Source organism: Balaenoptera musculus, chromosome 5 (genome assembly GCF_009873245.2).
Source record: "Balaenoptera musculus isolate JJ_BM4_2016_0621 chromosome 5, mBalMus1.pri.v3, whole genome shotgun sequence".
Classification (NCBI taxonomy): domain Eukaryota; kingdom Metazoa; phylum Chordata; class Mammalia; order Artiodactyla; family Balaenopteridae; genus Balaenoptera; species Balaenoptera musculus.
Window position 1 is genome coordinate 102,011,712 of NC_045789.1, and position 18,814 is coordinate 102,030,525.

Sequence of the window (18,814 nt, forward strand, 5' to 3'; positions counted from 1 at the left end):
ATGGCCAAAAAAAAATAAAAGAGAGAGAGAAATACAGGAAGTGTGGAAAGAAGCAATAGATGCATTGGGAGTGATGTCATCAGCAAATCAATTCACAAGATTCATTATAGCACATGTTGGAGAATATAAGCAGCACCCAGCCACCCAGCGTGGCTTGCACAGCAGCGAGGAGAAGGAGGAAAAAGCAAAATCAACGCTGCAAGTATGAATATAAATAAGAAACAAACGAGCCCCCAGCTCTAATCCCTCTTGCAGAACATGTTTTTCTGAAGCTTCTCGGGTCCTAAGAAAGGTTACATTCTCTCAAGGTAGATGTTTCCAAATTGTACTGAGTCCTTGGTGTCAAAAGTACCCCCCCTCCATCTACTTGTCACCTCTCAGCCCTTCCTACCATCCACTTAAAGTCTTGGGGGGACTGTAGAGAATTCTAAAGGGGATGGTGCTTGGAAATGAGGTTGTTAATCTGATTCGGTGACTGGTGAATTATAAATGTGACCTGTACCCCTCCCGCTTTGGGCTCGTTCTCCACCTGCCTTAAGGTAGAAGAAAAACTGACAGGTGGTATTCCACTTCATTAACAACATTCTAGAGACACAAGCAGGGAAAAGAAAAAAAATCATAAGCCCCCAAAAGTCAATTGAGATAAAGCTGCCCAGACCTGCCCATAGGCACTCAGATCTGTACCCTGACAAAAATACGTAGCAAACCACACCACTCCAGCCTATGCAAGCTTAGGCACCAATGCCAGTGTCTACTACACTATAATAAAACTGATATAATTAAAGATGCACATGATGGTTTACATAAGAGACTGCTCATCGTGGTGCTATTTATAACATTCCCAGATACTTTAAAGTTGTTTGCAATTTTTTACCATGGGATTTGTTGAAAATATGGTAGGGCATCTATATGAAAGAATACTACATAGCCGTTAAAAATGATGATGTTGAAGCATATTCAGTTACGGGTATGTTATAGCATGCTATTATATGAAGGGGCAGGCAGGAAAACAGTGCGTATACATTTTGATCATATATACATAGATTATATCATGTGTGTATGTGTTGTTAGGGATTTTCTCTAATCAAATATTTATAGTGGTTATCTTGGTATGCGGACATCATAGTGATTTTTATTCTCCTCTTTTTTGCTTAACTGTATCTTATAATTTTTCTACAGCAGCATTTTTTTTTGTATACTGAAAACCATCTATCAAAAAAAAAAATTCTCTAGGCCTGGAGAAGACAGACACATATTCAAACTTGGACAATCTGTCAATACCAACATCTTCTGTGAAGTTGATATATAGAGAACAGGGTCATGTTTTTCCATAAAATAAACTCAGGAGATTTTCTCCAGGAACACTTGTTTTGTTTTTTTTTTTCTAAGGAAATCAATCTTTTTTTTTTTTTTTTTTTTTTTTTGGCTGTGTTGTGTCTTTGTTGCAGCGTACCGGCTTTCTCTAGTTGCGGCGAGTGGGGGCTACTCTTCATTGCGGTGTGCGGGCTTCTCATTGCCGTGGCTTCTCTTGTTGTGGAGCACAGGCTCTAGGAGGGCAGGCTTCAGTAGTTGCGGTGCATGGGCTCAGTAGTTGTGGCCTGCGGGCTCTAGAGATCAGGCTCAGTAGTCACGGCGCATGGGCTCCGTTGCTCCGTGGCATGTGGGATCTTCCCGGACCAGGGCTCGAACCCATGTCCCCTGCATTGGCAGGCGGATTCTCAACCACTGTGCCACCAGGGAAGCCCAGGAAGTCAATCTTAAACGTTGGTTTTTCCCACTTCTAAAAGAAAAATTAATACAAATTTTAGGACTAGAGGGAGGAAAGGTGGGTATGGAATATGTGAGCATCCAGTGCCTCCTTCTGGCCATTTCTAGATAATGCAGTACCTGTGTTAATTTATCAGAGGCTGGTTCTCTCCAAGATGTTGGGGAAATTGGTGAACAGAAACGTTAACAGTTGAATTGCAGGGAAAAGGTGTCCACCCAGTTCTTATAAGCACAAGCCAGGACTCAAATCATCTAAGGTTGATATGCCCAAGGATTTACAATGTCTTCACAATTCATCATGTATCAGAATGACAGCAGTGAAAAATGCATATCATCAAGCCCACGCCAGCGTTTATGCTTTGGTAGAGCTATAGTGAGGCCAGAGAATCTTTACCTTTAACACAATAATTCTAATTCATGTAGTTCTAGGACAGTCTTTTGAGAATCACTGGCTGAAGCAAAAATATATATAGATAGGTGGATGGAAACTATCAAAGCTGTCTCCACCAAGAGGCAGCTGCCTTAACTATCACCATTCATTCATCCATCCATCCATTCATTCAACCAATTGTGGTAGTTTATTAATGTGACAGACACTCTAACCAGTTTTGGTCACAAGCTTTTAAAAAAAGGAATAAAAATGAAAATTTCTGGGGACTTAGCTAGTCTGAGATTCTACAGCTGTGCTCTACAGATGAGGAAACTAAGAACTAGAAAAGGGAAGTGAATTTCCAAGAGCCATCTAGTGAGAACATTAAGCCTGTTCTCCCAACTCCCAGTACATGTTTCCCATGTAACTGTGAGTTTAGACTATTTGTGACTTGGAATTCACAGCTCATAATCTTCAGATCAAGAGACTGTGGTACAGTGAATAAAACCAAAATTCCCAGAAGTGCTAGATGACTGAGCCGGTAGATAGATAGGTAGATAGATAGGTAGACAGATAGATGATAGATGACAAATTCAATATATAATAGATATATAACATACATATATTGTATGTGTGTATATATATTCTATATCTCTATTCCTGTCTCTTTCTTTCCCTTCCTACTTCCCTCTTTTCTTCCCTTTTCCTTCTCTGCTCCCCTTGACTATACAAGTCATAGTCAAGGCTTATTGGACATCATAATCCTTTACTCAGAGACAGTGAAAGTAACCCTAGGCAAGTTCCTTCCTGCCTTTCGCTATAACCATGGATTGATGCCAAGCTGAAGATGTTCTAAACTTTGGGACCTGCCAGGGTAAAGTGTGTAAACTATCCTACTCCTCACCATAGTGAGAGGAAGATCAGGCCGATGCCCTCCATCCCCAATACTTTCAAGTTTTTAAAAGATAAAAATGGAGAAAGGCAGCATCTTGTAGAGGAAAGAACCAAGGGCTGTAAGTGTGGAGCTCAGAGTTTGAATACTGGTTCTCTCATGATACCAGCAAGCCCTAGGACCTGTGAATGAGAGAAAATGAAAAGAAACTAACATATATGGAGTCCCTACTTTGTGCCAGACCTTTTATAAACTTATCTAATTTAGTTGTAAGGTACAGATTTTATTATCCTTGCTGTATAGATCAGCTAAATGAAGCCCAGGTGAAGTTAGGGAACTTATAAAGACACAGTAGTGTAGAACTCAGATTCATCACAGCACACATGTTAAGTTAGGCACCAAATATTGTCAGCCTCGGTTTTCTCAGTCATTGAATCCCAGAGCTTCACGGCTAGAAGGGACCGCAGCTTGAAGAACCCTTCTGAAGAACTGACTGGTGCTCGTCAACAGAGTTGAATGTTGGAAAAGGCACATATTTGGTTTGAAAATGGGCACTAAATAATGAACAAGTTCCTAATATAGATCTGAAGATCTAAAGATCTGGATTGAGTGAAAAAAGATTTGGCCATGAAGTTGAACTTGAAAAGACATGAAACACAGAACACAGCAATTCCTTAGTGGTGCACTGAGCCAGGGAGTTATTTATTTACGCTACTCAACAGCTAGTTGGGGTAGATACTCTTATTCCCACCAGGCTTACAAGCTTGCCTGAGGTCACATGGGCAGAAAGTGAAACGGCCAGGATTTGAACCTAGAACTTCTCATTCAGCTTCTGTGAAACATGTGTCCATGCCTTTGATCAGAGGCTCTGCTACGTTATTGGTGAGCACCAAGGCTGATAAAAAAAAAAAAATTTAAGGCTGCAAGACACTTTAAAAAAGAAATCATGGGGCTGAAACATGACAAATGTTTATGTATATTTTTTTATGTAAGTCAAGTCCAGAGGCAAGCAGTCCAAGGCTGTTTGGCAGCTCTTCTCCTCAAAGTCAGAGACCCTGCCCCTCCTGCATCCCTCCCCGCCTCGAGTTGGCCTCCATACCATCGCCTAAAATAGTGATGTCTGCGCTCTGGGCTGCAGGAGGGAGGAAGGGAAGGAGAAGAAGGAATGAATGGTGCACAATAATTTCCCTCAAGAAAGTTTCCTGGAAACTGTGAGTTGATTTTCCACCTCTTCCATCAACCAAAACTTGAACTCATGCCCACATGAAGATTAGGACAGGTAATAAGGACTTACTCAAGGTGGCCATGTACCCAGCCAACCAGGACGGGTTCTAGTACAGAGCAGCAAGGGAAAATGGTTATGGCGAGACACAGTGGTCTCTGCTCTGGAGTACTTAGTGACGGGAAGTTAGGATTCACTGGCCTCTTGCTTTTTTCTACATATTTATGAGTAAGTCCATCTGGCAGCCTCTGGAATTGGAGGCAACCCTAACCCTCACCTTTCCTCTCTCCCCCTGTGCCTCTCCCTCTGAAGTTTCATGACTGAAAGGAAAGCAGAAGCTGGTTTTGCTTGGGGAACCTGTCTGGTTTAGAAATACAATCATCTGAAAGACCTGTTAACTCATTTCACTTCCTAGAGAAACAGAAAGTTCTAGAACTCTGCAGGCTTCCTACTTCTACCCTTCTCACACCAGGGAAGCACATTCTCTTCATGGGACTAGTTCGGGATTTTCTTCACCCATGACTATGCCATGGCAATAGCACTTGGGTGCTTAGCCAGCTACCCTGTCCCTTTAAAGGTACTAAATGGGGACGTAGATAAGGCACCAGGCTTGCACCTCCAGGGGCTTAAGTTCATGGAAGTGTTGATAAGTGAAAATAGCCTGAGAGTCTCTCTTCTTCACTTTATTTAACTCACATGGCTCACCTTCCACTGCACAAGAGTGGAAGCTTCTATTTCACTAATTCTCAGACTTCTGAGACCAGAATAAATATCACCGTAGGAGCTTGTGTGAAAAGCAGTTGATTTGCTCTGGGGCCCAAGTTGGCTTTCTTTCTTTTTTATAAAGCATCCAAGATGCCAATGGTCAGGGGACCTAAATTTGATGGGCATTGGTCGTACACCTTTGTCACACCTCTGCAGGCACAAGGTGTCCATGTTCAGGACTAATGTCTGGGGTAATCGCCTCTGCCAGTCAGGAAACCCCCCGAGCTTTACGTGACACACATTCATCTTCATTTCCCTCTTAAAAATAACTGTTAGTGGGCTTCCCTGGTGGCGCAGTGGTTGAGAATCTGCCTGCCAATGCAGGGGACACAGGTTCGAGCCCTGGCCTGGGAAGATCCCACATGCCGCGGAGCAACTAGGCCCATGAGCCACAACTACTGAGCCTGTGCGTCTGGAGCCTGTGCTCCGCAATAAGAGAGGCCGCGACAGTGAGAGGCCGCGACAGTGAGAGGCCCGCACACCGCGATGAAGAGCGGCCCCCGCTCGCTGCAACTAGAGAAAGCCCTCGCACAGAAACGAAGGCCCAACACAGCCAAAAATAAATAAATAAATAAATAAATTAATTAAAAAAATAAAGGGATTCCTTAAAAGAATAAATAAATAAATAACTGTTAGGGAAATGTTGTCTTTTGTAAAAAGATGTTTCCTTGAGGGTCACGCAGAAATCAGTTGTTCTCTGTGGCTCTTTGGTTCCAGAGGGTGAGGAGGGACCCTCCACTGTCACAGCTTCACCATCACTCTTCCAGGATGGTGATGGGGAAAGCTACTAAGCAGCTTCCCTCATCTTTCTAAAAAAACGGCTCTCTCTGAGAAGCCCATCTATCCTTCCCTTCCAGGAAGACTCAAAGACTGGGAAGAATTCGGGGGACTGTTGCTATGGTGAGGATCTGGGTCCAGCAAGAGGCAGCACCAATCTCAAGTTCGCTCAGCAAGGGAGGGGACCAGGTTCTACTGAAAGTTCTGTCGCTGGTTCCAAGTTCTGGGTGTTTCCACCGCCGACTGGCCATTTATTGTCACTTACCGTACACAGGGTTACAGGAGTGATCAAGAGCCTGGAATCTCACCACTGCCTTGGGGGAGACAGGCACCACCATCTGTAACTGTGTGATATATTCGTTGGCTTGCTTTGTTCTTACATGCTAAGGAGAAGCTGAGCAGGGTGTATTAATCAGGGAGGACTAACATCTAGAATGCATAAACTACAAATGTTAGTAGTTTAATAAAATGAACGTTTATTTCTTGCTCACATCACAATCCCATGTAAATTGAAGGAGGTCTTTTTCCCAACATTCATTTGGTATTCACTCTCTTTTTACCCAGTGGCTTCCATTATCCCTGAGGGCCTTGGGGTCCTCTGTCTCTGGCCAGCCACTGGGGCAGGAATGAGAGGTGGAGGGTCAAGCGGGCCGGCCTGCAGTGGAATCCATCACACCTGCCTCATCCCAGTGTCCATAGCTCCATGCCAAGACCGCCCAGTGCAAGGGACGCCAGGAACTGTGCGCCAGCCGAGCGCCCACAGGAGGAGGAGAGGGGGTTTGATGAGCACACAGCATTCTCACCACTTCCAGGCGCCTGAGCTAGTGATGACCGGGGCTGGAGGGCGCTCCTTAATTTTTAGCTGAGATTGGAGGTCAGGGAGGGTCCTCCAGAGGAGATGACATTTAAGACACAGTATGATGGATGAAAAGTATCCAGGCCTGGGCAGAGCTGAGGAGAGAACTTTCTGAACTAAGGGACACATGCGACATCTCTGTGGTAGATGTACTGGATGAACTTAAAAAGAGGCTGATATGGTTAGAGCTCAGAGGAGGAAGGAACTAGAGAGAGATGAGATCAGAGACAGGGCAGGAACCAGGCTTTGCTGGCCTCTGGGAGCAATGGTAGGGAATCTGGGCTATGTTTCATGGGCCATGAATGACAGGTGCTGATTTACAGTTTTAAAACTATGCTTTTAAAATTACATTTCCAAAACTCTGCATTGTTCATAACACAGGTAGGTACTGAGGGAGATAGAGATAAAAGATAATTCCTTCCCTATAGAAGGGCAGTGGACTTAAACAACAGAGAAGTAATCAGACGCTGCTTCTTTTTATTTGCATAATGGTGAGTAAAACAGAAAATGACGGCTCTAACGATTCGCTGAGATTACAGTGATCTGGAGTGGTCAGAAAGGGAAGCCCCAGGAGGATCTCAAAGTTTACTGAGCATTTTGGAAAACAAAATGGAGGAGGCAGGGACTCCAGGTGGAATTGACACAAGCAAAGACCCAGAAGTGGCACGTAGCATATTTGGGGAATCCAGGAGGGTCTCAGACTGCAATGCTGCTGAAAGAAGAGATCCCCCACAGCTCTCCATGAGAATGTGGGTATAATGACTACGTTCAATGAAGCCAATATCCTAAAATGAAATGATATTGAACCCTGAATTAGACAGTGGAGCTGCTTTCCTAGATCACAAGTGCCAGAGCGGATCCCCAGTAAGGGTGTGCTCATTTGTGCCTGCCAGACCAGCTGGTGTTTAATGGGTGACATTATTAATTTAACTCAATTCATGAGAGAGTACAAATTGCTAAAGGGCTGGAAAACCTGTAGGTTTCTCTGCCAGGGATCTCACTAGGGGTGTAATTGTGCTGGGACAGGGAGATGTTATTAGTGCCCCGGGGTAGTGTTTGCTGCTGGTCCTACCACCAGAATAGACTAACTGGTGCAGGTGCAGACAGGATACTCGTCCTCCTGGCTCATTATCTCAAGGAGATTAGCTCTGACTTAACACTTCCCCCATGCACTGGTCCTAGGCAAATTCCATAGAACTGTGTTTCCACTGAGCCAAAGTTTCATTAATTTATACATTACACCCTACAGAAGGCTTTGGCATGCTGGCACAAGTTCACAGCTATTAATTTTGTATTTTGGTATGGGACGAGAATTCAGGGTGAAGGGACAAAAGTTTAAGAACACAATGAAGCCAGGCCAAAAGGCAGAAATACACATCACACCCTGGTCCTCTGCACTATTTGGACACAGGCTAGAAATTTGCCCTGACAGTCTTAACAGCCAAAGGAGGAAGGGAAATGTGATCTCTTCTAGGGTGGATGTTTTCCATTAAATCAAAGCCAAGAAGTGTGCAGCTTCTGGTCCTGAGACCTACTAGAAACTTCTCATATATGTGCTAATAAAGAGAACGTGATAAGAACATTTTCTGCCTACAATGTTCCTAAATTCAGACTAACAGCATGAAATTATACTGCAATTTAGGAAAATTAAGTGTATGAGGAAGCAAAAAGACCTGCAGGTCATATGAGCAATTCTTTGGTGGTTTTGCATAATCTGAGGGTAAAATGTAAAACATCGAGCACTGAGTACACTAGATGACCTTCTGGCAATCTTTCATAGAACAAGTCCAAGGGAGGAAGTTGAGTGTTGAGAAACATCTGCTGAACAAGATTTATTCAACAAACGCCTATCAAGAACTCATTTGGTCAACAGGGCCCTACACCTCAAGTCAGGGATAGATGAATAAGTAGATATGGCCCCTACTCTTCACATATATAGAGTCTGTTCAAGAAGACAATGTGTGGGGCTTCCCTGGTGGTGCAGTGGTTGAGAATCTGCCTGCCAATGCAGGGGACACGGGTTCAAGCCCTGGTCTGGGAAGATCCCACATGCCGCGGAGCAGATGGGCCCGTGAGCCACAACTGCTGAGCCTGCGCATCTGGAGCCTGTGCTCCGCAACAAGAGAGGCCGCGATGGTGAGAGGCCCACACACTGCGATGAAGAGTGGCCCCCACTTGCCGCAACTAGAGAAAGCCCTCGCACAGAAACGAAGACCCAACACAGCCAAAAATAAATAAATTAATTAATTAATTAAAAAAAAGAGGGCTTCCCTGGTGGCGCAGTCGTTGAGAATCTGCCTGCCAATGCAGGGGACACGGGTTCGAGCCCTGGTCTGGGAAGATCCCACATGCCGCGGAACAACTAAGCCCGTGCGCCACAACTACTGAGCCTGCGCGTCTGGAGCTTGTGCTCCGCAGCAAGAGAGGCCGCGACAGTGAGAGGCCCGTGCACCGCGATGAAGAGTGGCCCCTGTTCGCCGCAACTAGAGAAAGCCCTCGCACAGCAATGAAGACCCAACACAGCCAAAAATAAATAAATAAATAAATAATTAAAAAAAAAAAAAAAAGAAAAAAAAGAAGACAATGTGTGGACAGATTATTGCAAATACAACGTGTGCCACAGGGCAAGGGGAAAACACATGTGGTCATTGGCTGAGATGCTGCTGAGTCATCACTTTGGGTGCTACTGATTGGGGGGCGGCGTTCCTTCTAACATTGTTTCTCTTTCAATGAGAAGGCTAGCTTGCTGTGGAAAGGCTTCTTAGTTGGGATTTGATTCTCTTTCCTCCTTTTCCATTGCCCCTGTTATGTAAGAGCAGCTGATAGAATGAGAAGCATGGAAATGTGCACTTCATTTTGAGCAATTACAGTCAAGAAAAATTAATTGAAATGAGCGCAAGATTTCCGGAGAAAAACAAGGGCCCAGTCTTCCCAATGTTTTGCAATAACATTTTGGTCTCTTCTTGTTGGCAGGCCAGTACCAGACTATTAATGAGCCTCTTCTTGACAGCGTAAGTCAGCTGCTTTCCTTACCTATTTTGTCAGTGTTTGATATTTACAAAGTAAGTGGCTTTTTTTAAGGTACTTAGTGAATTTAAAACAATTAAACTTTTCCAAATGGCATAATTCCCTGGCAGAGAAAACTGCATTTCAGTTCTTGGGTAGAAAACTGTATTCCTACAATATATGTAAATCAAATCATCATGCTGTATGTCTTAAACTTATACAGTGATGTATGTCAATTATTTCTCAGTAAAACTGGAAAAATAAATAAATATTGAGGCATTAATATAGAGAAAGGGAAAAACATTATATTTCCATTCCTCAACTATACAATAAAGACAAAAATTAACTCACAATGGCCATTGTGAAGATTGGATAAGGTGAAAATACCAACACATGGTGCTGGCAAGTGTGTGATGAGAAAATCACTTCCTAAAACTCATGGTGAAATTTTAAATTGCAAGAAACTCTTTGGAAAGCAATTTCATAATATTAACTAACAAATATAAAAATGTCCATTTTCTTAGGCCCCATAATTCTACGGTTGGGAATTTAAACTAAAGAATTAAGCTAAAATTTGGATTAATATTTAAATACTTATCTATATTTTATAATATATTTTAAATGGCAACACACTAGGATCATGCTAAATATTCAATAATAGAAAAATCATTGAATGTATTATGATATATTCATACTATGAAGTCATTAATAATATTTACAAAGAAGTTTGATGACAAGAAAATTTTAAATTTATAACATGAAATCAGATATCTAATACTATAAATAAATTGTTAAATTATATGTACATAATTTGAATACTTTTAACTAACCTATCTATAGATGATAAATGGGATAGATAGAAATGATAGAGATAGATAATAAATAGATGATAGATAGACAGATAGATAGATAGACAGATAGATAGATAGATAGATAGATAGATAGATAGATAGATAGATAGATAGATAGATAGATAGATAGATAGATAGACAGGATTTAGCTGTAAAATCATTGGTTCTTTACTATTTGAAAGACTTCTTTAAGAATTTGGACTTCCCTGGTGGTGCAGTTGTTAAGAATCCGCCTGCCAATGCAAGGGACATGGGTTTGAGCCCTGGTTTGGGAAGATCCCACATGCCTTGGAGCAACTAAGCCTGTGCACCACAACTACTGAGCCTGCGCTCTAGAGCCCACAAGCCACAACTACTGAGCCCACGTGCCACAACTACTGAAGCCCACGTGCCTAGAGCCCGTGCTCCACAACAAGAGAAGCCACTGCAATAAGCCCGCACACCACAACAAAGAGTAGCCCCTGCTCACCGTAACTAGAGAAAGCCCGCACACAGCAACAAAGACCCAATACAGCCAAAAATAAAAATAAATAAATAAATAAGTTTTTTTAAAAAATTAAATTAAAGCTATGGCTCTTCATCCCAGGACACACACTCACACACACATACACACGATGAATCAATCAATCACAAAATATTTTATAAAGTATAAGGCTTATATATACTGAGCTTTTAGTAAGAACCCTGATAGTCACAGTAGACAGATACTAGATAGGTTAATAGATAAATAGATGTAATGCATTATATTTAAAATAAAACTCTGTCCCTTTCTCTTTCTGGAAAAAATAAACCAAAATATTTATATTTGGTCCTGGGGGCAAGATTCTGAGGGTCTGATGTAGATTCTCTTCAGACCTGGAGTGGTGGTTGTGGCTCCTGCTGGCATCCCTTTGTGCCCTGCCCCCATGAAGTCTAGCAAGGTGACAGAACTAAAGATGGGCTCTGTCTCACATCTCCAGTTCTTCCAGCAGGTCCAAGGCTTTCCCAGAGAGACTGTGCTCTAAGGAGTCTTGGTTGCCATAATAGTATAAAAATGATGTCCTTGCAAAAATGTCTATCTGTCAAATCCCAAAGGAGTCAAATACTGGTGCTTCAGCTCAGAACTCACTTCTGTGTGCAGTTCTGGAGGAGAACAACCCAGTCACCTCCCCCGCTTTGCCAGGTCAATTGTGAAAACCCATGGAGTGCACCTCCCAGCATCTTTGCTTTGCCATGGGCACTCAGCTCCACTGATACTCAGCACGTCAACTAGAGAGAAGGGATCTAACATGTCCTCAGCTCCTGTCATGGGCAGGCACCAAAGTAGAACCTTCATATACAATTTGCTCAATTAATCTCTGACTGCAACCGAATAAGGTAACTTTAGCCTTCTCCAATTTACAGACTGAAGTAAGGGAGGTTAAGTAACCTCCTCAAGGTCATAAAGTGGACTCACAGTTTAGATCTAGGAGAGGATGACTCCATCTTGGACCCATGCTAACGCTAAGCAGACCAATCTCACCTGGTTTCCCATCCAAGAACTCCCGGTCTGATCCCTGCTTACCTCCTGAGACCAGACCAAGTAGGCAGGGTTTCAGGGCTATAATGACCTGTTGCCGGGGGCACAGCATGAACGCAAATATGCAAACGTTTCTACTCCACCTTTGTGTTCAGTGATGTAATATTTTTCCTTTGGGTCACCAAGCTCTCCCCTTCTAACCTGTTCCTGCTCTTAAATCACTATGTCAGTCCCTGGTCTCCTGCACCTGAACTCCTTATGTTGGATAAACGGGCCCTTCAAAACTTGCCTGATTCCTCTGTTCATGTAAGACTCAAGCCTTGCTTTCCATAGGAAGCACTTGGGGAAATCAAGGGCTAGCACATTGAAAGTCAAAATTGTTGTCTTCAGTGGGTCTATCTCCTTCTTTATGCTGTCCCATGGAGAACACAGATTTACTAAATTGCATTCTATACCTTTTCATTGAATGAGCAGAGTTGCCTTGAGCCAAAGTGGAGCCCAAAATGTCCTCCAGAGAGGGGCCTGGTGAGTTCCCCCCTGTGCTGTTGCTTACCTGGAAAGCAGACTCATCCTGTAACTAGTCTTTACTTTTACCAAACTGCTTTGATAGAGTGATGATAAAAAAAAGACATACACTTGGAAGCTTGGGACTAATAAAGCACTTGTCTAAATATATTTGAGAATGAGAATAATGCAGACCTAGAATTTAAACTCAAGCCTATCTAATTCCAGGTTTCTACACTATAGTAAAATCACCTCATAGATATTTCTGCTTATACAATGAAATAGAGTACAGAAAGCACCTAACACATATAAAGTACTTAACAAATGTTAGAGAGACTTTAAAGGGAGGAGAACAAACCATGATTGGTGGCCTTCCCTTATCTCAAGCTTTTTTTAATAGTAGTTGTTATTACAGTAGCAGTCATAATAATATTTACAACTAGTGTTTACTGAGTGTTGACCATCAGGTATTTTGCTAAAAATTTTACATTCATGGTCTCAGTTAAGACACTTCTGGTTGAGTATGATGTTAACTGTGGGTTTGTCATACATGACCTTTATTATGTTAAGGTATATGCCTCCTATACTCATTTTATTGAGTTTTTATCATAAATAGATGTTGAAACTTGTCAAATACTTTTCTGCATCTATTGAAGTCATCATGTGATTTTTTTATCCTTCGTTTTCTTAATGTGGTGTATCGTGTTGATTGATTTGCAGATTGAACTATACTTGCATCCCTGGAATAAATCTCATTTGATCATGGTGTATGAACCTTTTAATGTATTGTTGTATTCGATTTGCTCATTTTTTCTTTAATATCTTTCTTGGAGTATAATTGCTTTACAATGGTGTGTTCGTTTCTGCCTTATAACAAAGTGAATCAGCTATACATATACATATATCCCCATATCTCCTCCCTCTTGTGTCTCCCTCCTACCCTCCCTATCCCACCCCTCTAGGTGGTCACAAAGCACCGAGCTGATCTCCCTGTGCTATGCGGCTGCTTCCCACTAGCTATCTATTTTACATTTGGTAGTGTATATATGTCCATGCCACTCTCTCACTTTGTCCCAGCTTCCCCTTCCCCCTCCCCATATCCTCAAGTCCATTCTCTAGTAGGTCTGTGTCTTTATTCCTGTCTTGCCCCTAAGTTCTTTATGACCATTTTTTTTTCAGATTCCATATATATGTGTTAGCATACGGTATTTGTTTTTCTCTCTCTGACTTACTTCACTCTGTATGACAGACTCGAGGTCCATCCACCTCAATACAAATAACTCAATTTCATTTCTTTTTATGGCTGAGTAATATTCCATTGTATATATGTGCCACATCTTCTTTATCCACTCATCTTTTGATGGACACGTAGGTTGCTTCCATGTCCTGTCTATTGTAAATAGAGCTGCAATGAACATTGTGGTACATGACTCTTTTTGAAGTATGGTTTTCTCAGGGTATATGCCCAGAAGTGGGATTGCTGGGTCGTATGGTAGTTCTATTTTTAGTTTTTTAAGGAACCTCCATACTGTTCTCCATAGTGGTTGTATCAATTTACATTCCCACCAACAATGCAAGAGGGTTCCCTTTTCTCCACACCCACTCCAGCATTTATTGTTTGTACATATTTTCATGATGCCATTCTGACTGGTGTGAGGTGATACCTCATTGTAGTTGTTGGTTTTTTTTTTAATTTTATTTATTTATTTCTTTATTTTTGGCTGTGTTGAGTCTTCATTTCTGTGCGAGGGCTTTCTCTAGTTGCAGCAAGTGAGGGCCACTCTTCATCGTGGTGCGCGGGCCTTTCCCTATCGCTGCCTCTCTTGTTGCGGAGCACAGGCTCCAGACGCGCAGGCTCAGTAATTGTGGCTCGCAGGCCTAGTTGCTCCGCGGCATGTGGGATCTTCCCAGACCAGGGCTTGAACCCGTGTCCCTTGCATTGGCAGGCAGATTCTGCAACCACTGCACCACCAGGGAAGCCCCTCATTGTACGTTTTGATTTGGCATTTCTCTAATGATTAGTATTGTTGAGCATCTTTCATGTGTTTGTGGCAATCAGTATATCTTCTTTGGAGAAATGTCTATTTAGGTCTTCTGCCCATTTTTGTATTGGGTTGTTGTTTGGTTTTTTGATATTGAGCTGCATGAGCTGCCTAAATCTTGGAGATTAATCCTTTGTCAGTTGCTTCATTTTTTGCAAATATTTCTCCCATTCTGAGGGTTGTCTTCGTCTTTTTATGGTTTCCCTTTGCTGTGCAAAAGCTTTTAATTTCATTACGTCTCATTTGTTTATTTTCGTTTTTATTCTATTTCTCTAGGAGGTGGGTCAAAAGGATCTTGTGGTTTATGTCATAGAGTGTTCTGCCTATGTTTTCCTCTAAGAGTTTTATAGTGTCTGGCCTTACATTTAGTCTTGAATCATTTGAGTTTACTTTTCTGTATGGTGTTAGGGTGTGTTCTAATTCATTCTTTTACATGTAGCTGTCCAGTTTTCCTGGCACCACTTATTGAAAAGCCTGTCTTTTCTCCATTGTATATTCTTGCCTCCTTCATCAGAAATAAGGTGACCATATGTGTCAGGATTTATCTCTGGGCTTTCTATCCTGTTCCTTTGATCTATATTTCTGTTTCTGTGCCAATACCATACTGTCTTGATTACTGTAATTTCATAGTATAGTCTGAAGTCTGGGAGCCTGATTCCCCCAGCTCCATTTTTCTTTCTCAAGATTGCTTTGGCTATTCGAGGTCTTTTGTGTTTCATACAAATTGTGAATTTTTTGTTCTAGTTCTGTGAAAAATGCCATTGGTATTTTGATAGGGATTGCATTGATCTGTAGATTGCTTTGTGGTAGTATAGTCATTTTCACAATGTTGATTCTTCCAATCCAATAACATGGTATATCTCTCCATCTGTTTGTATTATCTTTAATTCCTTTCATCAGTGTCTTACAGTTTTCTGCATACAGGTCTTTTGTCTCCTTAGGTAGATTTATTCCTAGGTATTTTATTCTTTTGTTGCAATGGTAAATGGGAGTGTCTCCTTAATTTCTCTTTCAGATTTTTCATCATTAGTGTATAGGAATGCAAGAGATTTCTGTGCATTAATTTTGTATCCTGCTACTTTACCAAATTCATTGATTAACTCTAGTAGTTTTCCGGTAGCAACTTTAGGATTCTCTATGTATAGTATCATGTCATCTGCAAACAGTGACAGCTTTACTTCTTTTTCCAATTTGGATTCCTTGTTATTTCTTTTTTCTTCTCTGATTGCTGTGGCTAAAACTTCCAAAACAATGTGAGTAAATAGTGGGTGAGAGCGGGCAACCTGTCTTTGCTCCTGATCTTAGAGGAAATGGTTCAGTTTTTCACCATTGAGAACGATGTTGACTTGTGGGTTTGTCATATATGGCCTTTAACTATGTTGAGGCAGGTTTCCCTCTATGCCTACTTTCTGGAGAGTTTTTATCATAAATCGGTGTTAAATTTTGTTTGAAAGAGTTTTCTGCATCTATTGAGATGATCATATGGTTTTTCTCCTTCAATTTGTTAATATGGTTTATCCATTGATTGATTTGCATATATTGAAGAATCCTTACATCCTGGGATAAACCCCACTTCATCATGGTGTATTATCCTTTTATGTGTTGTTGGATTCTGTTCGCTAGTATTTTGTTTAAGGATCTTTGTATCTATGTTCATCAGTGGTATTGGCCTGTAGTTTCCTTTCTTTGTGACATCTTTGTCTGGTTTGGTATCAGGGTGATGGTGGTTCATAGAATGAAGTTTAGGACTGTTCCTCCCTCTGCTATTTTTGGAAGAGTTGAGAAGGATAATGTTAGCTCTTCTCTAAATGTTTGACAGAATTTGCCTGTGAAGCCATCTGGTCCTGGGCTTTTGTTTGTCAGAAGATTTTTAATCACAGTCTCAATTTCAGTTTTTGTGATTGGTCTGTTTATATTTTCTATATCTTCCTGCTTCAGCTTCAGAAGGTTGTGCTTTCTAAGAATTGTCCATTTCTTCCAGGTTGTCCATTTTATTAGCATATAGTTGCTTGTAGTAATCTCTCATGATCCTTTGTATTTCTGCAGTGTCAGTTGTTACATCTCCTTTTTCATTCTAATTCTATTGATTTGCATTTCTCCCTTTTTTTCTTGATAAGTCTGGCTAGTGGTTTATCAGTTTGTTTATCTTCTCAAAGAGACAGCTTTTAGTTTTATTGATCTTCGCTATTGTTTCCTTCATTTATTTTTCATTTATTTCTGATCTGATCTTTATGATGTCTTTCCTTCTACTAACTTTGGGGGTTTTTTGTTCTTCTTTGTCTAATTGCTTTTGGTGTAAGGTTAGGTTGTTTATTTGAGATGTTTCTTGCTTCTTAAGATAGGATTGTATTGCTATAAACTTCCCGCTTAGAACTGCTTTTGCTGCATCCCATAGATTTTCAGTCATTGTGTTTTCATTGTCATTTGTTTCTAGGTATTTTTTTATTTCCTCTTTGATTTCTTCAGTGATCTCTTGGTTATTTAGTAGTTTTCCTACAGATTTTTTCCTGTAATTGATATCTACTCTCATAGCATTGTGGTCAGAAAAGATGCTTGATATGATTTCAATTGTCTTAAATTTACCAAGGCTTGGGCTTCCCTGGTGGTGCAGTGGTTGAGAATCTGCCTGCCAATGCAGGGGACACGGGTTTGAGCCCTGGTCTGGGAAGATCCCACATGCCACAGAGAAACTGGGCCCGTGAGCCACAACTACTGAGCTTGCACGTCTGGAGCCTCGATAGTGAGAGGCCTGCACACCGCGATGAAGAGTGGCCCCCACTCGCCGCAACTAGAGAAAGCCCTCGCACAGGAACGAGGACCCAACACAGCCAAAAATATATATAAAAATAAATTTTTAAAAAAAAAGACCTAAAGAAGAAATACATGGCGAATATCTTTCTTCTCTTAAAAAAAAAAAAAAAAATTTACCAAGGCTTGATTTGTGACCCAAGATATGATCTATCCTGGAGAATGTTCCATGACCACTTGAGAAAAATGTGTATTCTGTTATTTTTGGATGGAATGTCCTATAAACATCAATTAAGTCCATCTTGTTTAATGTATCATTTAAAGCTTGTGTTTCCTTATTTATTTTCATTTTGGATGACCTGTCCATTGGTGAAAGTAGGGTGTTAAAATCCCCTACTATGATTGTGTTACTGTCGATTTCCCCTTGTATGGCTGTTAGCATTTGCCTTATGTATTGAGGTGCACCTATGTTGGGTTCATAAATATTTACAATTGTTATATTGTCTTCTTGGATTGATCCCTTGATCATTATGTAGTGGCCTTCTTTGTCCCTTGTAATAGTCCTTTATTTTAAAGTCAATTTTGTCTGATATGAGAATTGCTACTCCAGCTTTCTTTTTGATTTCCATTTGCATGGAATATCTTTTTCCATGCTCTCACTTTCAGTCTCTATGGGTCCCTAGGCCTGAAGTGTGTCTCTTGTAGACATCATATATACAGGTCTTGTTTTGTATCCATTCAGCCAGTCTGTGTCTTTTAGTTGGAGCATTTAATCCATTTACATTTAAGGTAGTTATCGATATGTATGTTCCTATTACCATTTTCTTAACTGTTTGGATTTGTTATTGTAGATCTTTTCCTTCTCTTGTGTTTCCTGCCTAGAGAAGTTCCTTTAGCATTTGTTATAAAGCTGGGTTGGGGGTGCTGGAATTCTTTAACTTTTGCTTGTCTGTTAAGGTTTAATTTCTCCGTCAATCTGAATGAGATCCTTGCTGGGTAGAGTAATCTGGTTGTAGGTTTTTCCCTTTCAATCACTTTAAATATGTCCTGTCACTCCCCTTCTGCTTGCAGAGTTTCTGCTGGAAGATCAGCTGTTAACATTAATGGGATTCCTTGTATGTTATTTGTTGCTTTTCCCTTGCTGCTTTTAATATTTTTCTTTGTATTTAATTGTTGATAGTTTGATTAATATGTGTCTTGGCATGTTTCTCCTTGGATTTATCCTGTTTGGGCCTCCCTGTGCTTCTCTGGACTTGAGTGACTATTTCCCTTTCCGTATTAGGGAAGTTTTCAACTACACTCTCTTCAAATATTTCTCAGAACCCTTTCTTCTTCTCTCTTCTTCTTCTAGGACCCCTATATTTCGAATGTTGGTGCATTTAATGTTGTCCCAGAGGTCTCTGATACTGTCCTCAATTCTTTTCATTCTTTTCTCTTTATTCTGCTCGTGGCAGTCGTTTCCACTATTTTATCTTCCAGGTCACTTATCCATTCTTCTGCCTCAGTATTCTGCTAT

General features: G+C 41.1%; 1 protein-coding gene across 1 annotated transcript in view; it reads left to right on the forward strand.

Annotated features, from left to right (window-relative positions):
- The window catches only part of CLNK (cytokine dependent hematopoietic cell linker), a gene marked incomplete at its 5' end in the record, with an annotated part of 99,163 nt that overhangs the window by 12,975 nt on the left and 67,374 nt on the right, over window positions 1-18,814 (forward strand). The window contains one exon of the mRNA XM_036852257.1: window positions 9,623-9,711. Coding sequence (XP_036708152.1) covers window positions 9,623-9,711 — 89 coding nt within the window. The remainder of the gene's footprint in view (window positions 1-9,622; window positions 9,712-18,814) is intronic.